Source organism: Chlamydotis macqueenii, chromosome 13 (genome assembly GCF_036417535.1).
Source record: "Chlamydotis macqueenii isolate bChlMac1 chromosome 13, bChlMac1.mat, whole genome shotgun sequence".
Classification (NCBI taxonomy): domain Eukaryota; kingdom Metazoa; phylum Chordata; class Aves; order Otidiformes; family Otididae; genus Chlamydotis; species Chlamydotis macqueenii.
Genome location: NC_141568.1, coordinates 15,381,254 through 15,404,121, shown reverse-complemented (window position 1 = coordinate 15,404,121; position 22,868 = coordinate 15,381,254). Strand labels below are relative to the sequence as shown.

General features: G+C 52.4%; 1 protein-coding gene and 1 non-coding gene across 4 annotated transcripts in view; both read right to left on the bottom strand.

The window, feature by feature from the left end:
• VAC14 (VAC14 component of PIKFYVE complex) overlaps window positions 1-22,868 on the bottom strand; it is a 61,491-nt gene that overhangs the window by 33,644 nt on the left and 4,979 nt on the right. For all 3 annotated transcript variants that reach the window (XR_015259970.1, XM_086757794.1, XM_086757795.1), the window contains exons 3-12: window positions 22,272-22,439; window positions 21,522-21,584; window positions 20,403-20,510; window positions 19,603-19,712; window positions 18,663-18,769; window positions 17,515-17,649; window positions 17,080-17,232; window positions 15,005-15,065; window positions 7,817-7,961; window positions 7,448-7,513 (exon numbers count right to left, since the gene is read on the bottom strand). Coding sequence is in view for 2 of the 3 variants with exons in the window: in XM_086757794.1 (XP_086613920.1) it covers window positions 7,448-7,513; window positions 7,817-7,961; window positions 15,005-15,065; window positions 17,080-17,232; window positions 17,515-17,649; window positions 18,663-18,769; window positions 19,603-19,712; window positions 20,403-20,510; window positions 21,522-21,584; window positions 22,272-22,439 (1,116 nt within the window). In the remaining variant the exon portion in view is untranslated. The remainder of the gene's footprint in view (window positions 1-7,447; window positions 7,514-7,816; window positions 7,962-15,004; window positions 15,066-17,079; window positions 17,233-17,514; window positions 17,650-18,662; window positions 18,770-19,602; window positions 19,713-20,402; window positions 20,511-21,521; window positions 21,585-22,271; window positions 22,440-22,868) is intronic.
• Window positions 15,962-16,032, bottom strand: TRNAG-GCC (transfer RNA glycine (anticodon GCC)). Its single transcript has one exon. It is a non-coding gene; the product is annotated as a tRNA-Gly (tRNA).

The following is a 22,868-nucleotide window of genomic DNA, read 5'->3' as shown; positions in this document are numbered from 1 at the left end:
TTTTGTTTCAAGCAGAGCTCACAATGCCTGGTCTCCTGAAGCCCTAGGTAGATTCTCTGGTGGCTAATCATATAGCTCAGCTGAACTTGCAGCCTTTGAGCAGGGGAAAGCGTTAATTTGGGTCTCAAACTCTCACAGCTGGAGAAACAACACTCGTGGAGGTTTCTGAGTCTCACTGTCTTTGGCTAAAACTAGCAAAGAGACTGAGGGCTTGGCTACCAGGGCCAGCAGGTGAGTGAGAACCAGGACTCTTGTTCATGCTACTGATCCTGCCAAACTCAGCATGTGTGCCAGCACAACCAGGATGAGGTATCCTACCATGCCAAGGCCATATCAACAAATGGCTCATGTACCGCATGAACCAGCCACTTGTGATTGCCACCCTGCTGCATTTGCTGCTCCCATGATCCCCCCTTAGAGCCCACCCACCCAGCCGAACACTTGGGTTATCATCCAGCACAGACTTCACCAGCAGCTCCCGCAGTATCGGGAAATGGGACTGAGACCCTGGGCTGGCCAAAAGTCACCCCTGCTGCTTCCCAAAGCATTTAGAGACGTGTTTATCCAGTGAAGTGGGATCCTTGATCCAATCTCCCTGAGCCGTGTACTGAGCCCCATCTCTGAGATGCTGCTTGGGCTCAGGATGCCCCAGCCAGGGGGCACCACCGAGGACACGGCTGGACCTCTTGAGCTTCGGAGAGGTTAAGCAGTGTCTCCCCCAAGCCAGCCAAGCAGGTCAACAGGCAGGAGGTGCAAAAAGCAGCATGGGCTGGATTTTGCAAATGAAAAACATGGAGGAAATAAGCAGGAGGGATGGGTGCATGAGCACCTGGAGGAAGAGGAGGAGCCAGCGGCCGCAAAGACACAGGGCTTTCCAGCCGTGGGAAAGAGGCAGGGAGCGCCGGCTCCTGCTGCTTCTTCCCCGCATGCTCCGGAGTGGGTTCCCAGCCGGGGACAGAGGAGAGCCAGGAGCGCTTGGTATGCGCCGCACATCCCTGCGCTAAGCAAAGCTGGAGCCAGCGGCTGGCTTTGTGCGAGCGAGGAGGCTGTAAGAAAGCAATATCCTGCCATTGCCATGGCAACGGGCCGGCTGCGCCAGGAGCAAGCTGGTCCCATCCGTCAGGAGTTGAGCGGCTGTTGGACCCAACAGCGCTGGAGCAGCTGCTGGGCAAGGGCACGATCCTAATGGCCAGCCCGGAGGAGTAGCCACCAAGGACATTTTCCCGGCCCAGAAGGGATTGCTGTGAAGGTTTCCCAGCGGTGATGAGAAGTAGAGGGAGCGTGGGGCTGGTTAGCCAAACTGGAAGGAGCAGGGGAAGCAGCAGCATCATGGATGGGGAGACCTGGCCAATGTCACAAGCCAGGCCCAGCACAGGGACGAAGAGCAGCATGCATAGGTGTGAGCTCTTTGCAGGGCCAGGGGACAAGAAGCAGGTTATCAAGCTGTTATAAACCTATTTCTCCTCCCTGAGAATAAGCTGGATTTCTCCCCCTATTGCCTCCCGAGCATGGATTTTGAGGGCGCACGAAGCTGTCAGTGTCTCTGGCTTCTCCAGATCTAGGTCAGGTTAATTTGCTGCTTGTTCTGGTTGAACGGAGCAGAGACCAGCTCTGCCGGCAGCCGCGCAGGGGAAAAGCAGCCCCCACAAATAGCACATGGTGGATGGACGCACCTCCCACCTGCAAAGCATTGCCTTGATGATCCTAGGAAGGACTCTATCTCTGGCCAAAACACTGGGCTGGCCCTGGCCCATTGCAGAGGAAGGGGAGGTCACCCCAAATCTGCTGCAGACCCTTGGGGAGCGAGATTTAGCATCCTGCAGCTCACGCTGACAACCAGGACACCAGGACAGACTTGCAGCAGCGGCTCCTGGGCACGCACAACAGCAAGGATAGGCAGTGAGCTCCTGAAGATGCTGTCCACGCTGGTATTTATGAAAAAGTTAAAAAAAAAAAAAGTTAAAAGATGAAAATGCCTGCATGCAGCAGGGAGGTGCTGATGGGCAGCCTCAGATGTCCCAGGGCAGTGAAACAGGGCTCAGAACACCAGGATCAAGGTTATTCTCACCAAGGAGAACATGGGAATAGTGGAAGCAAGACACCACCAAGATGGAGAACAGGAAGGTTAAGGACTGCAAAGCACCGCTTCAAAGGGAAACAAGATCAGGGAGGCTGTGAAAAACCCCACGGCATTACCAGGACTGGCAAGGCAGGGGGGTGGAAGAGTGACCCAGTCAGGACCAGGAAAGCCGAGGATGGTGCTGGGTGCTTCCTCCCGCTCCATCACTTGGATGCAGTCCCTCAGAGGGCTTCATGGTTTTTTTTCCTTCCCCTCCCTCCAAACCCTTTAGCCATAGCAAGGGGAGGGGAGGCAAGCACGGGCGGGCAGTCCCAGAGCCAAGAGCGGCCGGCAGCGAGGCTGGCTGAGCCCCAGACACACACGGTGTGAAAAGCAAACTTGCGTCCCCCCCGCCTCCACCAGCTTTAAAGACAGAAAGAGAAAAGAAAAGCCACCATTAATCTTCCCACACCAATTTAACCAGACCTCTTTTCAGGTCCCCGGCACAGCAACTTTTATCCTCTGATCTTGCCAAGACCTTTCTTTTTCCCTTTACAGCCACCGGATTTCAGCCTGTGGCCGGGAGGGGATGGGGAGCAGAGGGAAGGCAGTGGGGCTGGGGGCTTCTCCAGGAGGCAGGACAGGTCCAGCCAGCGGGAGGGGGCTGCAGGAAGCCAGAGCTGCCCCGGAGCATCCCTGCAGGCCACGCCGCGAGGGGCTGAATGCCTGCAACCCCTTCAAAGTCAGCACCCAGAGTCCCGGTGTTTAGGACAAGCAAAGGGTTTGCTTTTATTTCCTACCTTTTCTCCCACCCAGCACCTCCCTCCGCACCCCAGGAAGCCAGGCACCCAAAGCCAAGCTCACCAAATCCTGCATCTACACCTTCATCCCATCCTGGGTCCAGCCCCAGCCAGCTCCTGAGGACAGGGATTGCCTGTCCTCTGCGGCAGACACGTTTTCTGTGGTTTTAGTTTGCTCCATGATTTCACCCAGGAACACTACAAGCATGGCCTTGAGCCCAGACTGCCAGTTTACCAGTAGTTGCTCAGTATATATATAAAATGTATAGCATACAGATACGTAAGCCATCCAATTATGGCTTACTGAGTGCTGAGCCAAGAAGCTCCCTGTGGATCACATTCCCCCAAGAAACTTCCTAACCTTGCACGAAGCAGTGCACAAACCATCCTTCAACCCGGTGCCCTCGCGATGCCCCGCGTCCTTGGAGAAAGCATCACCCCACCCTGCTTTAAGATTCTGCTCAGGGGCTGCTCCCACGTATGGCAAGCTGGGCTGACCACATTTTCCACCAGCCAGCTGAAATTATACACCTCTCTCTACACCCCATCATTTCAGTCTCATCCTCAGTGTAACTTCCCTCCTGAAAACGAGTAGCCTCGCTCCTTCCGTAACTTGTAGCTTTCAGCCTCTCTCCAGAGAAGCGCTACCACCAAAAAATTTAAAATAAAAGCCAGGCACACGTACATGAGAGTTCTCTTTGCAGTCTTTAGTTTACACCCTCTGCTTTGCACGGGGTCACGGTATTTTGGCCGTGGTGAATTAAAGGCCGGGAGCTGGAGCACAATGGCTCTAAAACCAACAGAGCAAAGCTCCAACCAAACTGCGCTAAGACAGCTATTCGCTTTGGCACAAGCTTTTGTTCAGCTTCATTGTACTGGGAATCGGGCGCGATGGGAGAAGTTCGCCAGGATTTAGCAGGACAGCAGAGCTCAGAGAGCAGGGCAGAGACCTGGGCTTCGAAACCCTGCGGTGCTGCAGTAGGACATGTAGGAGGGGTGTAGGAATTAACAGCAAAGGAGACACACGAATACCAGCACATCACCGAACCTGGGGTTCCTCCTCTCCTAGTTTAATACTGGAAACACAAGAGAGGGGCAAAACGTCTCAGCTTGTGGTGGAGAACTTGGCTTGAAGGTCACGCAGACATTCAAGTTCATCACCGTCTCCACAGGCAGGGGCAAGCCCACACTCAGCTAACCCTCTCTAAGAAAGCGGACGCTTCTAAGGATGCTCTAGGAGATACAGCTGCAAACAGCAAGCTAAGAAACCATCTGTATCTTCTCGCTGCATTCAAAGTCTTGCCTGGCCACTGCATAAACACAGGTAGGTTTTCACATCAGCAGAGCTGAGAGGAAGCTGGAGTCTATCCTGCTTCACATCAGACACCAGCTCTACCTCATGCGTCATTCCTGCATGAGTCAGACAAAAGTCCCAGCACAACTTCCAACCCCCAGCAAGATCAAGAGGAGCAGATAAGCAAACAGGAACACATTCAGCTGTAAAGAAAAAACTCCATTTTGGAGCCGGAGAAAGGAAAACAAAGCAAAGAAAGAAATCCAGCAGCATCACTGCTTCATGGTTTTCTCAGAGATGCCCTCACCACCTGTTGTGTCCACCTGAACTCAGCACCTGGGTCCAGCTGGGAATGACCCAGTGAACTGAACAGCTACAGCAGAAGCTGCCTTTGCACTAGGAGCTTGCAGAGGGAGATAACTCAAAGAATAGGTGGTCTTTTCAGCAGTGCCTACCAAGCAGTGGTGCTTTTAACCTGTGGGTGGAAAGGTCCAACCCACTGCTCCCAAAGGGCTCTTGGGCTTTGACTTTTCACATTTTCTAACATCAGCTCTTGAACCAGGTGTCAGTGCTGCGTGACTCGCACTGACAAAAGGAGAACTTTGTGCAGAAAAACCTGTTCCCAGCAGGATTCTGTCAGTCTTGAAGCTGTAAGGAAGTTTTTAAGTACATGAAATTTTAACCAAGGCTTTTAAAGATTGCCTTCAAAACCAGGTCTCAAATGCGGGACACGAAGCATCTCCCTGCCAGGGAAACACGGGAACCGGCACGAGGTGATGCAGTGCAGCAGTACAGCATCTGACAGCCAGGAATCCTTGTATCCTGACTTGTCTACATATCAAAGGGAATTGCTTGCTTCAGCTTCGCTCCAACTTCTCCGTACTGCCTTTCTGAATCTTAACTAGGTCTCTTGACCATTTCTTTACCGGCACAGGAGAACTAGGTAGGAAGCGGAACAGAAGAGAAGGCAGAGATGACTCAGGACACCACAGACGCATCACGAGATACTGGCCCTTGTTCAGCACGGTGGAGGTGGTGCAACACCTTGTGCTACTTAAACGATAAAAACAGGCACGACAACTTAAAGGACACAGATCCCGCTCGATCCAGCACAAGTCACTCCTCGCTTTGGACTTGATTATTTGTGGCACGTGCACAGAGAGACTTTGAGCAGCTCAGCAAGACCAGACCTCAAAAATAAGGTGCCTGAGCATGGTCTTTCACCCTGATGCAAAGCCCTGACTAGCACTGACCCTCCAAAGCCAGGTTCTCCTTTGGTGACGAGCTACTGAGAAACAACCGCTCCAGGACAGCTTCAGGGCGCATCAGGGGAGCGACAGCTAGCCTCCAAACCGTGCACAGGGGACAGGGGCTCTGCAGGCACTGCAAAAGGATGTCCAGCCTTGCTGGGATGAAAGATGGTACTGGCACTGCTGCCCAGCCAGGTTCCCTTGGATGTCGGAAAAAAAAAACCCTGAAGATGTGTGTACACCACACAATATGATATTACACCATACAACATGCGCAGCCCTACCTGGAAAGGGGAGGGAGATGCTTCCTCATCAGAGAATTGATGGGTTAAGCTCACACAGCCTCCACATTAACTTGGTGATCCCCAGCCAGTGAGCCAAGAGCTTCCGGGGATCCCAATCTGTTCCAGGACAGCATGAACGTGCACGCAGATACTGTACCGAGCAGGGAGTAATGGCCAAGAGAGCGCCCCGTGCCCCCTTCTCTAATAGGCACTGACATTGCAGGTTAGCTAGCTCTCACCGTCCTCATCGTTCCCAGAAATGCACAGCTCAAAAACCCCCTACTATTTCGGTCATTTCTATTTCCTCTGCAGAGAGCAGCAAATCTGGTTGGGAGCCAGCTGAGCAGTGGTGTTTAATGGATTGACTCGTCTATGGATTTCCTTAAAAAAAACCCCTCCAAACATTTAAATAAATAGAAGACAGGATTAAATAAATCAGCTTAAAATTACTTTTTAGCCATTCCCAGTTATGTCACATGGAGGAAATGCATCACCAGGGTCCTTTCTTCACTGCTTTTTTCAAATATTAATAAGCAGTGTAATTGCAACATGACTCACTGCGATCTCCTGCCAAACTGGAGAGACTATCTGCAAGATGCAGGCTTTCTAGAGCGTTGCAAAGGCAGATGCGTGCTTGGGGACTCTTCTGGAAAGGTTTGCGTCGTAAGCAGCAGGGTATGGAAAATGGCCAGGCAGTCGCTTGCCTTTGCAAATGCATGTCATTCCCTCGCTTGCTTATTCCCTTTCATCCTCTCTTAACCACCCCTTGCACATGGGATCTGTTGTGGGGTTGGGGTTTGATGCCCCGAGTCTGCAAGGCAAAGGAGATAGCATGATTTTTTTAAATTCTACGAGGAAAGTCTGGCCCAAAAAATCAGCCAGGAGCATTCGCAGCTCCAGACAATAGGTATCCACCTGATGGTAGAAGTGTTACCAGTGCCTGGGCCGGCTGTGTGCTGAAGCTGCAAGCCTCCTACCCAGGCGCTAGAAATGCTCTAGGGTGCAATGGAGAGGGGGAGAAGACAACAAAGATATCAAAATTGAGATGACTGGAACGAAAGAAGAGGGATGAGAAAGAAAGACAAGGAAAGGAGAAAATGGTGCAGCACCTTGGGAACAGAACAGCCTGGGAGATGAAGTCAGCACAGGGATGGTGAAGCGCAGGCAGGAGAGCAAAGGCAGAGCAAGCTGACTCACTCCTCGCTGCCTGGTTTTCTTTGCTCACTTCCAAGCCGAGTTGTTTCCAGCCAACTTGATGCCACTAGGCATCTACTGCAGCCCCACCAGGCAACACTGATGCTGCCCTGCAGTGGAGAGTGCTGCTTAACCACCTTGTGAATTAGATTTCACAGTGCTGGCTGGACACAATCCTCCTCGCATCTCTACAGAGTTGTCACAAGGTGCCCAAATACCCACTCCCCAAGGACCTGACCACAACCCAGCCCCATGGGGAAGACTGGGAACTGAAGACCCAGCTGTCTTCCTAGGTAGGTGAAAAGGATTTTTAGGAGTAGGCTTTGAGGAATTAGCTCTCAGAGATGAAGGTTTATATGGACAGACGGTCCCAAACATACCAGCCTGAGACGGCTGGGCTTTCAGCTGGGCAGTTACCTGCAGGCTCTGCATTGGGCCTTCTTCAGTTCAGCCAACACTGGTCAAGCCTCACAGAATTCCTCAGTTCAACCCCAAAATTCAAAGTCTGGCTAGATGTAGAGACAATGAGCTTCCAGGAAGACTTCGGCAACAACTGCAGCACTTACCTCATCTGATTCATCTGAGAGGGTCCGCAGCAAGATGGGGAAGAGGCTGTCGGTGTGTCGGAACATCTAGAACCAGAAAGACGGATGGCATCAGTCCTACAGGCCTGCTCATCCCCCACCATGGGACCCCTTGCCCTAGGAGAGGCTGCCGAAAGTCTCACCAGCATTTTCCACCTGAGCTGGCAGCTCTTCTCCCTTAAGCTACTGGGTATCCAGCAGGCAAAGCCTTCTCAGAAAGGCAAGTATACACTGGGTTGCAATGCTGCCAAAATAATCATAGCCAATTCAAAGGCAAGGAGCAAGCTGGGAGTGGACAAGCTCAGTCCCGTGGAGGAAGCAGAAGGTTGGCATGCAGAGTTCTCGACCTACCTTACGAGGAGTCTTGATGTACAAGTGGTAGAGCCATTTCAGGACCGCAATTCTGGTCATCATCCCAATGGACGTGTCATGAAGATGGCAGTCCAGCACCTGAACTATTCCATCCAGGTTCAGGGTCACCTGGATCCTCTCAGAGCTGCATGGAAAGGAGAGAAGCTGGTTCAGTGCTGTAATGTCCAACTCACTCGTCCCACGGCTGGGGAGGTCTACAACACACCAGAGGCTATAAACATCTCAGCCCAAACCCTAAGAAACCTCAACTGTCCCCTTGGCTTGGCCCTGCCCCACTGAGTCTGGCAATCCACATTTCTTATTCTGTGCATCCAGGTCTGCTCATGGCACACCCAAGAATTGTGCTCATGTCTTTGAGAGTTAGGAAGCCAGGAAGCAAGTTCAGGGCTTGTAAGCCTGCAGGGTCATGGCTGAGCATGGCCAGGTTTGCCCCTGTGGCACAGGTAGCTTCTGACTGGCATTACAAGATGGGGAAGCACAATGAGAGACACAGCAGCAGACCAAAAAACTTGCTCTGGAAGCAACAGAAATCTTCCAGGCTTCAAGGTTTACCACTTTTCTAAAACAGCTAGTAGCTATACATGAAAAGATATTGTGCTACATGAATCCAGTACCATGGCTATTTTGAAAACTGGTCCATATTGCAGTCATCAGGTTTAGGGTTTGAAGACTAAAGATCCACGAAATGCATTCAGAATTGAACTCAAGTTTGACCAGCTCAAATGTCTCCAGAGAATGTCAACCCACACGTCCTCAAAATCCACTTGTTGGGGCCACTCAGCCAGGCGAGGACATCCAGTTTCTGCTAATCCCAGCAGACTTGTGCTGAGGATTGCAGACGGTGCCCTGGCTGGCACCGTTTTTGGGATGTAGCTCTCTGCTACAAGGCTGCCTTGAGAACATCATCTTGTTTCCCAAAAGCCATCCCAAAAGATGAAGATAACTCTTGGTCATCAATCAGGAATGAAAGCAAACAAGTCCCTTAGTTCACCGAGACGCTGCCTCTTTTATAACACCGACAGTCCACAGATCCTTAGCAGTGAAAAATCCCCAGTTTTCCCCCAAATAGGTGTGACCTGCATTTAGCACAGACAGGAGACCCCAAAGGAGAAGAGGACAGCTTTTGTCCTGTTTGTGATCCTGAAGTCTACCTGATGGTTTCCCACACCCTCCCACGGCAAGGTGGGAAATCTGCCGCAGGAGACCAGGTTAAAGAGAGATGGTTGGACTTGAGATGGTGGTAGCAGACCTCCAAGAGGCAGCTGCACTGAAGAGCTAAGTCACTTCTGTCCTACCCAAGCTACTGAATTATTCAAGGCTGGACCAGACTCTTCACGATTTTTCTAGTGCGTGCAGAGCTGCTCTGCATCTCGTTTGATAAGAAATCCTAAGGGGCAGATTTCTCACGGTATAATTTGCAAGTAGAGCTGTAGCTTAATAGGATTTGATCTTCCCCAGGACACACGTTGTAAGGGCGAGACGAGGAGGCTGCAGCCCCTCACAGCCCTGCAGATATCTGACTGCTTGATCTGCCTCACGTAGCAGATGCTGGGGTCTGCAAATTGCATTTCGAGTTGGACTAAGTTTCGCTTTGATGTTACAAACAACAGCCGAGGGCCAAACGCTCAGATGTGCAGAACCGAGGGGAAGGAGGGACCCAGAGTACGGGGAGTTTGGGAGAGGAGATATCCAAGGGAGCAGCGTCTCAGGCCATTTAAGCCAGCCTGAATGAGCCCAGTATCTGGTTTTCCTGCAAAACCAGTTCCCGCGGCAGCAATGCAGCCTGCCACCCACCCAGTACACGGCTCCTGATGGAAGAGGAGCACAAATCTGTGACCCGATTACCTCTCCATGCCAAAATACATGTTGCCTGTGCAGGACAGGGAAAATAAAACCTCAGAGTAGCACGTATTTTCAAGGGGAAGCAGCTGAAAGGACAGCACAGAAAAGCAGTGTGTGAAGCTGGCCAGTTCAGAGGCCTCAACACTGTCACATCCTCCAGCTCTGCGCTGCTGCGAAGCAGGCGAGGAGGACACGGGGTGGCATTGTTAGAGGACGCTGGACTGCTGCCAGCATAGCCACAAGCCATTTCCAGCCCGGCTTGTACCAAAGCTGCTCGTGAAAACCCCTTCTGCAGTGATGCAGCAACCGCACAGGAGTGGGCAGTGGGCAGAGCCTGGGTGGCTCAAGCCAAAATCCATCCGAACTGACCCCAGAGGGCAGCTGTCAGTGCCAGGCTCACACCAAGTCAGCCAGCCCTGGCTGTGCCATTTACCACTGCCCTGCAGCTCCGCCGGGCTCAGCTCCTGCTAAAACGGATGGTGGCTGGGCAAACCTTCTCACCAGCTCTCCTCTCCCCGCATCTGGCCAGATAAACCTTTTAGGAGGGTTGCTGGCGGAGAAGCAGCTCGTTTATTCAGCACAAAACCAGGGCATCACCCTGAAAGGCAAGAGGTCTGATAAGCATGTGAAAGTGGGCTAAAATTCTCCCACCAACCACATTCCTCTGCCTCCAAGATGGAGCAGCACCAGATTCCCATGGGCTGCTGCCTTTCCGGGTGGGAAGGCAGCAGCCGAGCACGGCGAGCGCTGTGGCGGCTGCAGCTCCAAAGCGGGCTCACAGCTCGCTGCGGCTCTCCCTTAATCCCCAGGCAGCGCGGAGCAGGAGCAGCGGTAATGGCATTGCGTTAATGCGATCCTCTGGGCCTGCCACGCTGGCTCCCAGCGCCGGCATCTGCGGCAGGGCAGATGTCAGCTGCAATCGCTTCCATCTAACCCACTACCCCAGATTCTCCTCCAGAGGATGAATGTGGCCCTGGCGCCGCCTCCGCGGTTCGCCTGTGACGACAAGAACACGTTTTTAGGGCGAACTGAGCAACGATGGGAGCTGTACCAGGCTCTCACCTCTGGATACCAGTACCTTTTGCTCAAGCTGAGTGGTGAGGCAGGAAACCCACCCCGCAGCACCTTCCCCCATCTCAGAAAGCATCCTCCAGCATGGAAACAGAGCTCACTTTCCCACTGCATTCAACCCACAGCAATGCTTTTCACCCCATGTCCCTTATCAACTCATTTGGTCGGTTCTCCCCTTTCTTCAAGGGCTTCTGCCATCTATCTCTCCTCAGCGGTCGCCTTTTCTCTGCCAATGTCTGAGCTGTCATCTCCCTCCTGGCCTCCTGCCCGGCCCAGCTGCTTTCCTGACCCCATTTTCAGACAAGGTTAAGGTCTAGGCCAAGCTCTAGCCTTTAAGCAAGCCCAGTGATGCAGCCTTGCCAAGGGTGGAAATATCCAGGTTCTTTCATTGTGGTCCAAGTCACAAGGGCAGCTCCCATACGGGCTGGCAGCTGTGCTGCTCAACGGGCTCGAGCCAGCGGCCAGGAGCTAAATAGCTCCTCTCTGCTATCGGTCCCTTTTCTGTCCTCCATCGGTCTCATTTCGGCACTCTTCGCTTCCTTCTGCTTACTGCGGTTTCCAAGTACTGGAAGTGCCCACAGCACCAGCGGAAGCCGATCTCCCAGGGAAGCGATGAGGCTGAGGTCTAGGCAGAGGCACCAGTCCAACGAGCTGTAGATCACAGTGACAAAGGCTGGGTGCAGCGTGCCCAAGGTCCCCTGTCAGCTCACCCACCCATCGGCGCAGGGGGAGCAGTGAAGGCAGCCCATCTCCTTGCTCCAGGCTGGAGAGGGGGGCCAGAAGAGACTCCCCAAGAAGATATCTTGGATTCAAAAGCTGCAGCAAGGAAGACTCCACCAGACAAGCTGCTGGAGAACCAGACCCTAAAGCAGGCTTGGTGCACGAGCTCAAAGCAAGCCATTGTGTTGCGTTCGGCCAACCATCCTCTGAGTGCTGTAGGGCACTCAGCACCATCCCTGCCCTTCACGCAGGTGTTCACCACCTCGAACTCCCCAGCTCAGTGGCTGCACCCCCAAGGCACGGTGGGCTCTAGGCACGGGGCTATGGCAACTTCCAGCACGAGACAAGCAGCAGCAATTTTAGCTTTGTACTAAGCCTTAACTACCACATTTAAAAGTCTGATTTAAATGCAGTCTCGGGCCGTTTAGCCATGTGGCAGTCATTTCCGTTTCTGCAGAGCAGAAGCACCTTTACATGCCCAGTGTTGCTGAACACTACCCAAAATAAGAAACCTTTCTTGCATCAGGAAGGATCACAAAGGCTCTTCTGGAGCCCTCACATTCTTTATCTAGTTGGGTGAGGGATCGTTGTCCAACTGTCATGCATCTAACCCAGGCACCCCGGTCGAACGCTTGCCAGTGGAGCCTGACCACCGCCTGGCAGTATGATTAAGAAGTTGTCTCAAACCATGCAGGTCTTGTATTGAAACACTGATGCAGTTACAAGAGCCTAAAAGGCCCTTTCCAGTTGTTTTGGTCCAGCAACACAGGACAGACATCTGCATCTTCTCCTGCAGCAGCTCAGACTGACGGAAGGAAGCCTGGGCTCTGCTCCAGCCACCACGCTTCCACTTCCCCTTCCTGAGCTGGGCTCACACCAGCGATCGCAGCATCAGCAGGGTCAGCTAGGCCACAGGAAGGCTCCAGCACCTCTGAAACACGGTTCTGGTCCACTTCCAATGATGGTTTTTGCAGAAGCTGGAAGTGGGGACCCCCAACTGCATGGGGAGCCCTGCTCCCCCTCCAGCCCCGTGCAGCCAGGCTCTCCCGGGAGACAGTTTCTGTCTCAGCACAGACATGGTCCCCATTTCCTAGTGAACGCCACCAGGAAGCTGGCAACTATCCTGGGTGCATTCTGGACAGCCAACAGCACATTTTAGGAGCAGGAGGGGTGCGCATGTCAGTTTGCAGCCATAGGAATGTGCCCAGCATCCATCTATCGAGCATTCAGACCTCGTCATCTTCTTGGATGGCATCTTCATGGAAGACATCCCTCTGCAGACATTGGGCTGTGAGCTCCTCAGCCCCTGCTGACCGAGGTCCTCCTCCTTCATCCGCTGCTGCAGTGCTATCCCTTTGCAGACAGCCGTGTGGGGAGGGCAGGGGAAAGGGGCGTGAGAGCCGGACGCCTGGCGCTGGGCCACGCTCCATCAAGTGGAGCTCGCCGGGGGAGACTGAGGGAAGCAGGGAGGGGAGAATGAACAAAAACGCAAGCAAAGAGTGACTTCATCTTAAAAGGCAGCTGCAACTTCCTCCGTTTGCAGGCTTTCCAGCTTTTCAAAGCAACACAACGGTTTCCTGCGGTCCTGTCTTGACACCCAGTGGGCATTCAGCATGCAGGCAGCTGCCTGCTCCCTGGCATGAGTTATGGCTGCAACTGGCTACGGCTGCCAGCTCTCACCTTCCTTCATCTCCAGGGCTGAGCCAGATGGCCTGAGCAATAGCTGGAGCACTGGGCTCCTGTCAACCACATACAGCCCCCCAACCCTGCAACTAGTACCCCACAACGGGAGCCACAGCAAAAATCTTCCAGCTCCTGATGCTGAGCCAGCAGCGAGGTCACACAGGATGGGGAAACAGGCTTCAAGGCAGGTAAACCCCGGGATAAAGCCTGGCATCTCCTGTTTAAAAGAGCTTAGGAGGGCTCAAGAACACATCCCTCTGTAAAACTGGGTCTCTTAGAGATGCAAAGGGTCTTGCCTGTTGTTCCAGGTGGTTTTCTCCTGCACTTGGGGATCTGGCAGACCGTTTCAGATCCGGCAGCAATTTTCACGTTGGTTCTCGGTGACATTGTGACCAAGTCACTCCAGCTCTCCCTGCTTCTGTCCCCCTTCGGTCTTCAGTCCCTCTCTCCCCTAGGTGCAAGCTCTTCAGCACAGAGATGCAGTTACCACTTGTTCTCGTGGACTTAGCACCTGTCCCTTTCCTTCCCCTTCCCAGTTTCAGCCCTACGCACACCCACTTCTGCACCTGCTAAACTTTAAGGGCTGAACAGGCCCAGGATGCAGCGATCACTGGGAAGCTGGGGAAAACCGTTTAACAGTCATAAAACAAAATCTAGGCACAAATGAAAAGATCTGTACTTTCAAGAGAGGAAAAAAATCAAGGGTATCATTAAGACAGGGGGATACTGGGTTTTGCAGGAGTGCAAAAAAGGAACAGAAAAGTCCTGAACGTAAACCTGGAAGCTGACGCTTGCATTGCTCTGGGATGCGTTACGATGGGCATCACGCGTCAGCCTTGCTGGGAGGATGCACCTAGTTAAGTAACGCATCCTAGTTTGCAGACCACAAAATCTGGGCATCAGCACAATAAAAGTGTTGGAAATCACAAGCTCCAAGGAAAGCGACTGCAAGCAGCAGGAGGAAAGGAAAGACGCGTTACAAGAGCAGATGGATTTGTCCTCAGATTCACCAACAGCTGGATGGGAAGCAAGGTATTTGCAGGTGAGATGATTTAGATGAGATATTGGGAGAGATTGTGCCAGGCACGGAGCTGCTCTCTGCAGGCGCAGGGCTGACTAATGCCACGCAAGGCTGGCGGGGGAGAGGCTGGCAGCAGACACTGCGGAGACCCCTTGGCTTTCCGGCAGCTGGAGCTGGACGGCACCGTGCCGTGGTGGGCTGCCAGGACTGCAGCTCAGAGGGCTGTGGTGCCGAGCAGCAGGGTCAGAGCTCTCCAGGCTCTTCTGCCAGTCCCAGACGGTTCACGTATCACCTTCTCATGCGGCCTCTGTGCCTCTGGCAGACCAGCACACCGCTGTTCCTCTATTACCATTCCTCTGCAAAGGCAGGAGGGAACCAAATGCTTTCCATTTTGGCCAAGCTAGGACAGCCATAACCAAGACAACCACGCACCTTCTCCCTATCTTTTAGCTGGAGTGCCCAACCATGGGGGCTTGAAGACAGGTGAGGTGCAGAACTCCAAGTGCACAGACCCTCACTGCCTCACCAGACCTCCCTGGTGGGGAGGCCTCACCAGACCTCCCTGGGGGGCTTTGCAAGGTCTCCTGAGAGGGCAAACACCTCAGTTTACCAAACAGTCAAGACACTCTGGTGCAAAAGCATCAGAGAAAAGCAGTCAACTCCTACAGCATCCCCAGTCATCCACCCTACTGTGACCCAGGAGACCCCAACTGCTTTCCAGCCCAGACCATTCTTCTCCACAGCTTTGTCAGCATCTGTCAGTCATCGTTTGTACCCCGAGAAGCCTTCTCTTCTTGTCAAGCCCCTCTGAAGCAATAAACAGACCCTACCTGGTTACTGTGAAGACACTGCTGTTGCTGAAGTTGGAGTCACCAGACGCATCCAAAGAGCCTGGGAGCAGATAAAAAGGAGTCATAGTTAGTGGGACGGCAGGGAAGGCGGAGAGCAGAATGAGAGGCTGGAGAGCTGCATGACCTTCTGCAAAGACATCACCAGCCATCATCTAAGGGTGCGGGAACCCCAAGGATCCCTTCTGCCTGCAGTGAGCTTTCTACACTCCTTGTAAAGCTCCTCTCCACTGCTAAAGATACTGGATGGAACTGGTACAGGACTGCTCTTACCCGGCAAAACGCAGCCTGCACAGCTTCAGACCTCTGCCCCAAACTGGTTCTCCTCCTCTGTAATGGAACCTCAGATGCATCCTTCTAATAGTTTCAACCATTCTTGAAGAAGGAGCTCAGAACTGCAGAGCTGCCTTCCATCATCCAGATATCAATGCCAAGAGGTACCACAAAAGCACAGGTAAGGCTGAGTCCAACCCAGGACATCTCCACCTGGCCAGGTCTCCCACAGCACGACTCCAAGTGGAAGCCAAGCGACCTAAACAGCTCTCCAACCTCTGCTCTGTGCTAACACTCGGTCTTACAAGCACGGTGACAAAGCACAAGAGGATGAACTTGACTCTTCATGCCCCCTTGTGCCAACTGCCTCTACTCACACACAGAACAGCACTGCCACATCAGCACAAGGAGGGAGCAGAGCTGAGAGTTTGTGACGCAAAAGCACCACAGGTTTATCTGATCCTGCCTCCTTCAAGGTGCAAGCCAACCCCAAAGGGGTAGAAATTAAAGCAATTAAACTTTGTGTTGATGTTTTAAAGCTCTTCGGCAATAGATTTTAATAAAAGGAGGTATCCTCAGGACAAATGAGGAATAAAAAAAGAAAACATTTCGCTGCTGTGCTATAGCACTACATTTTTACTGTTCACCCCTTCCAAAACACATTGTTGCATTGGCCGGGAATCGAACCCGGGCCTCCCGCGTGGCAGGCGAGAATTCTCCCACTGAACCACCAATGCTGCCGTTTGTTATTCCCACATCCTGGTTGCCTGCTCCTCCTGGGGTCAACAAGCTGCAACCCACCTCCTGCCCCACGCAGCTCCTGGTCTCCCGAGTCAGCTGCTGTTGCAAAATAAAACCCTTCAGCCTTTTAATTCTCATCTTCTTGCTCTCTCTCATGGCAGGATTTTCCAAAAGCTGCTTGGGGACATGTTGCAGAAGAGCATGGGGCTGAACGTGCAGTCCCGGAAGAATAAAACTGATTACTCCAAGTGATTTAAATGTTACACATGTCACACGCCTGGACAACAAAGATGTGCCAGGAGTAGCACCTAGTCATCCCAGGACAAGGGCATCTAAGGGATGCTTGAAGGCTAAAGCCACTGCTGTTTCCAGGCATCAGTCCACCAGGACGCTCGCCATTTAATTTCTTCTCACTTGAACACTCTTCCACGTCTCCCATCCCGCTTGCAACCTTTTACCTTTTCTGTTCTGGAAATTTGAGGACTGGGACAATACCTGCACGATGGTCTCAAGAGCACTACGGATTTGGAAAGGACCCAAGATTCTTCTCCTTTCTGTTCTCTGTCCTTCCCCAACACAGACATCCTCCACGAATGTGCTGATGCTCTCCCAGGACTAACAGCTCTCCTTTGGGTGACGGTAGCTCCTCCCAAATGAGCAACTGTAGGACAAGTGGGCTATTCTCTTCCCATGTTGTGTAGTGAGACACTAAATGTTTAACTACACATGCTCTTTTTCAGGTCAACTTAATGACTAAGTTGAAGTAAAGTGTGGTGAGGGGACAGGGATGCCCACCAGGGAATGCAGCACTGCAGCACCACTTGGGGTCCAGGCCGGAGCATTGACCCTGCTACGCAGACAGCAAACGCGTCTTTCTGAGCTGAGGATCATCTGTGAAACAGGACTCCAGGGCTCAAAGAAAGCACAGTGGTCCCATGTGCCCTGAGCTGCCGAAGGACACCAAATCAACTCAAAAACTTCTCTTGAAGACCTCCCTTTGACCTTCCTCACAACTCTAATGGTTCAAATCAGTGGGGACTCACCGCTGGATGCTGCCTCTGGCTTAGAGAGGGACTCCTCTGAGGTGGGCTCTGCCGGTAGGGTCATCGACTGCTTGGCTTCATCCATTTCATCGTCCTCTGGGATGACCAGCTTCATCAGGCTCTGGTTACACACATTTGCTACCTCTTTGATGTCTGAGTGCAGCAGTATAAGGAACATGCTGTTGCACACACGGCCAGGTGCTACGTCTGGCCAGCCACGGAGAAGCCACTGCAGCCCCACCAAGGCTGTCCCAGCCCAGCTACTGCAGCCCCTCTCATGTCCAAAGGACCGGTGTGGGTTTTAGGACTTGGTGGGAGGACTTCTCCTGACCTCTCCAGCTGTACAGCTGGCCCTGCGCCTCAGGGACAGGAAACAGGTGCTTCCCTGTGGCATGCTGTAGCAGGAATGGGAGCAGCTCGGAGTTAGAAGGATACTCTTCTTGCGATCATCGTAGGAGAGACATGGCAGGACAGCAGTCAGGATCCCTGAGGAGTAAGGCAGCATCACCCGGCCAGCCAGCTGGATGAACTCCCTCATCCAGCACATGGCTGTCAGCTGGATCAGGTCATCTGGAAGACATGGGACAAGCAGAGGTGAGGGAAAGGACAGCACTGCCAGCTGAGGAAACTCCACATGCCAAAGACCACCTGCAAGCAGAGAGCTGCCTCTGCTCCATCCAGAGCTGCTAGTCCAGAGAAACCCTCGTCTGGCAAGTTTAGTCCCAGAGGAGCTAGACAAGACCCGAATCTGCAGTGATGTTGAGATTAAACACAATTATTAGATTTCAGAGTTAACCCAGTTTGATTCATAATCCATTTTTCCTCATTTACAAGTTTTCTGTCAAGCTTCTCAATGCATAAGGATATTTCCTCTGTCACACTGAAAGCAGGTGTGTATCTGGGTCAAGCATCACTCCTAGAGCTGAGGTTTTCTTAACCTCCCCAAGTTCCAAAAAAGGTAGCACTGCTGGGGCAGTCAGCCGATGCATGCCAGATTTTAGGCTTAAACAGCCTAAACTCATTGGGCATCAGTTTAATCAAAGCAAGCAGTCTTGATCTATTTCTATTTTTCTGTCTCACAAGAAGCCCACTCCCATTCAGCAACATTTAAGGAGCAGTTTGAGCTCAATAAGCACCCTAATCCACTGCCACCGCCTACACAGCGGACCTGCAGGAGCTACAGTGCAGCACTAACACAAAGCACCAGGCACCTGTGTTTAACTGTCTTGCTGATGCACCCAGTGCCATCAGAGATTAAAATAAGCCCCTAAGGAGATTCTTCTACATGTGCTGGATATCCACAGGTGCCCTTCACAGCCACGTTATTTTACTTTCAGGCACCTCTGCTTCGACAGGTTGCCAGACGTGTATTTGAGGCTGGGGGATCAGCAGTGCAAGAACAGTAGTGTCAACCGTGGGAATGCTGCGTGTCCCTCCCTTTCAGTGCTATTTGCAGGCATGATGACAAAGAAAAGGCAAGTGGGCAAGGTGTTGAACAGCCCACTGGAAAACTCCTGGCTTGAACCTATGGCTGGCACTGCAGACCTAGAGATGGATGCTACACCTCGGTGCTGTGCACTCACCCGCTGCCTGGCAGTGGATCACCAGGATATTGGCCATTTCTGCAAACTTGACACTGGAGGGATTCTTCTTGATCTCCTTGAGGAATTCCCCAAGAGCAACCTCACACCTGCAGAGAGGCAGAGCAGCTGGTTAGCGCTCAGTCACCTCGGACAGAAAAGTTATGGAGATCAGCCTCCTACATGCACGCATAGAAAGGATGCTGGTGGCACAGCAAGTGAGCCTCTGCACAGAGGAGCAGAGGGGCAGACGATCCCCAAAGCTTTCAGTGCTTGTTCCTTGACACGTGAATACTGGGAAACAAAGAAGCAGGGAGGATCCAGGAGGGCTGGGCAGCAGGACACACCCACGCCAGACTCATCACTTACTTGTGCCCTACAAAAACAGGCTCAGTCACTCTCTCCCAGTGCAAGAAGCCAAAACCCTCTGACCTGCCTGAGAACACCCAGCCACTCCTGTGCTTCAAAACACCGCTGTCTTGAGACCACCAATAACCTGAGGAGCAAGCTCGCAATGCTCACTTCTGTTCTCCACCCAGGAGATGCTGGGTTGGTGCTTTACCTCGCTGACAGAGGCTCGTGTGCTGGAAAGTCTGTTCACAGAGCTCACACCCTGTCGTAGAAGCATGCATGAGCCTCTGCGGCTCTGGTATTGGGTGTTGAGGGCTGGGAAGGCAACAGCTCAGCTGAGCCAAAGCAGGTTGATTCCCAGCACACACCATGGTGTCCTCCACAGCCACTCCAGCCACAACAAGCCAGGGGAAGGGAGGCCCTTGCTAAGGACACTTTGATCCATCAACCAAGCCAGTCGGATTGTTCCTTCTCCCACCACGTGCATGGGGTTTCACTGCAGTTGTACCAAAGAGTTGCAAACAAATGAAGAGGGTGAACAGACAAAGTGAGCAAGACACAGCCCTTGTACCCAGTCAGCCTCCACACTCACATTTTCCGTATCTCCTTGCTGTTGTCTCCCAGGATCTGGAAGAGGCCATCCAGGATTTCTGGCAGGTAATCCAAGAGGTTGATGTCAGGCACAGACTCTAAGACGAGGATCTAGCTCAAGGGAGGAATACGAAAGAAGAGGTGAGTTTTGGAGAAGCTAACTAACACCTTCAGCGCAAATCTGGTCCGACACTGAGGAATTCAGTGCTGAGCTGTGTGGGATAGGAGGGGAAGTACAATAGGACAGCATGAAGTTGCCCATCTCAGAAAGAAGCTGGGCTAGCACAGTAGGCAAGATATCAGCCTGCAGCATTGTCACATTTCCAATGACAGCTCTGTAAAACAGAGCAGGGATCAGGAACAACTGCCAAGAAGCATGAAGGCAGACCTGGGATGGCACACTGCATGGCTGAAAGGGAGAGCACAGAGGCGCGCATCTCTCCCCAGACCCTGCCAGGCACTGAGAGCTCCTGCCTCGCACAGAAAGTGTGTAGAGATACTTTGCCTCCTGGAGAGCAACACCCCTCCATCGCTGTTGGGTGATGGAAAGCAGTCTGGCACTGTCCCTGGGAGACTGTAACCTTTAGATGACAGTGTATCTATTTATACAAGCAGCACTTTGACTGTATTTTCTAACTTGGTGTGCGAATTCCTCTGAATTCCTGCAGAAGTGCAGTATAACGTTCCTGAGACTGCAACAGCAAGGTGACGGGGAGCTGGTATTTTAAAGAAGCAGATGAAAAACTCTGCTGGCTTAAAAAAACCTGCTCAAATAAATTCAGTATGCCTGTGCATACCTACCCAGGATATGATGAACTGGCGGGCATACTGGTTGTTGGAGTAAATCCTCTCACGCAGCAGTGGGATGAAGCCTATCAAGTCAAATTGGTTGCTCTCTGTCACGATGTCCTGCAAAGTTCAAACAGAGGGCGTCAAGGAGGGATAGCCACCATCACATGCCCAGACAGTCACCTCTACCCAGCCTTTTTTAAGGCACATGACAGGAAAAAGATGACAAGCAGTTGACACACAGGTCTGCAGCCTGGGAGACGTGGGGTGAAGGAATCACATGGTTTGTTCAGGTCATGAGCCAGTAATCCCCCTTGGGCAGGGACTAACGCTGAGCAGAACCCAGAGAGGAAGGCTCCTGCCTGCTGTGTGCCAGCCCTGCTGAACAGGAGGAGGAGGGGAGCTTCTCCAATTCATGTCTCAGTGGCGTGCTGCACACATGAGCAAGCACATGTGTCAGGGGTGGGTGAGTGCCATAGCTTTACTTTAAAGCTCTTCCTACACGCTTGGTGGATTTTGCTGCACGGCTAAGTCTCTCGCACTAGCGCAACGGAGCAGATCTCCCAGCAGGAAGGTTTGCAGCAGGCGATGTGGAGACTGTGTTAACTGCTGTGATAACGACGGGGAGCAAGGGCAGGACCTGGCAGGGAGCCACCCACCTCCGAATAGCAGAAACGGAACTGGGAGGTCTGTGAGAGTAAAAGTCTGTCTGCAGGCAAAACAGGAACAGGAACCAATCCTCCCACCCTGAAGCAGCAAAGTAGCTCCACTCACATTGCTACTCACTCAGGCAAGGAAAAAAAGCAGAGGAACAGCCCTTCTGCCGCCTGGGATGGGGCTGCAACCCTACTCAGACTAAAACCTTGCTTCCCCAGACACCCAGTTCCCAAGAGCTGAACGCACATGTGGCACTGCGATAATGTACCAGCCCCTCGATCCAGCTGCCTGAGATCACCACCAGCCCCTCAATCTAAAAGGCTATGGTTTGCGAGAGAAATAAATGATTTGACAGCAACCACAGGACTGAGCTGGGACGGTTTTAGCAGCTGCAGCCTCGGGGATCGACACATCCCCAGTGAGGGTATTCCTGCAGCCTGCACCAAGGATTCTTGCTCAGAGGGGGAAAAATACCTTGAGAAGTCGATCGAGGAGCTCAGAGCCACTTTTGACATTTGGGTCAGGATCAGCAGCAAGCTGTGAACAACAGAAACAAGAGCCATGGCAGCAGCAGGTTCCAGGTCCGCTCCTCGCTCTGCAGTGGAGCTCCCAGCAGCCTCACGGGACCATTGCTCTCCTTTGGCATTACATGGATGGACACAGATAAGTCCCTTTCTCTTCAGTTTCTTATTAGGCTCCAACAAATTCTCCTGAGAGACTTCCTAAGAGGGATATCAAACACCCATCACCTCCCCCAGCTACGCAGGTTTTCACGGACCAGCAGCCACGCTCTTAAGTGGCAGAGAAATACAGGTTTCCAGTGAAAAGCTCCAAAGACAGGCATATGTGGACAGGGTTTTGACCCTACAGACCTCACAAAGCTGTAGAGCTGCAGAGCCAGATCACCTGCAGCAGTTCTATCAGCCTCATTTCCTAATACCACTCAACAAGGAGCAGGAAAATACATCCTGGAGATGAGGACAGAGAGCAAGGCATCTTACAGTGAACTCCAGCACCCACAACACCAGCAGCCACTGTGCTGTTGCAGGAACTTCTCACTCAGTCCTTCAGAGCTGCCTAGGTCAAAGCGAATCAGTTTACTTGGAAAGACGACTGTGGACAACTTGGTTTGTTTGACCCAGAGAAGATGAGGACTAGAAAACAAGTCTTTCTTCTCTAGTGTGGGAAAGAAAAACACATGGAGGTGGAGAGGAAGCTTCTTACCTTGCTAAGGCCATCAAAGAGCACATTGAAGTGTGGGAGGACGGAGCCCCTGGCCACCTTGACAATGTTATAGAGGGCCTCACAAGCATAGTACCGCAGCCGACTATCGGCGTCATTGAAACACGTCAGCACTGGCTCAATCAGCTCCTTCAGGTAGAGCCCAGAGTCCTGGTGGACAGGAGGAGACTGGTTAGCTGAGGACCATGCCACAGCGAGAGAGAAGAGGTGGTGCTGCCCTGGAACATATCGCAAAAATTCAGGCCCATGATGGCTTAGTGTCCCTATACTGGACAGGATTTATTAATGAATTTTCAATTTTATTATTGAAATTATGGAATTACAAGCTGATAAATTGTTTCAGGGGAGTCTACACCAGCAAGTGAAGTGATTACTGCAGCTGTACTTAGCTGGTTTTGATTCCCAGAGACGCACAAGATATTTGGGCAGTTATTCACGACCTGCTCTGAGGCCCTTTCAAAACAAGAGGGGCTGCCTCCCGCTGCACACCGTTCATCTCTCCTAGAGAAATCCACAGAGAAACCTGTCCCTGCCTCTGTCTGCAGGCAGGAGATAAGGCAGGATCCCAGCAAAGTCAGC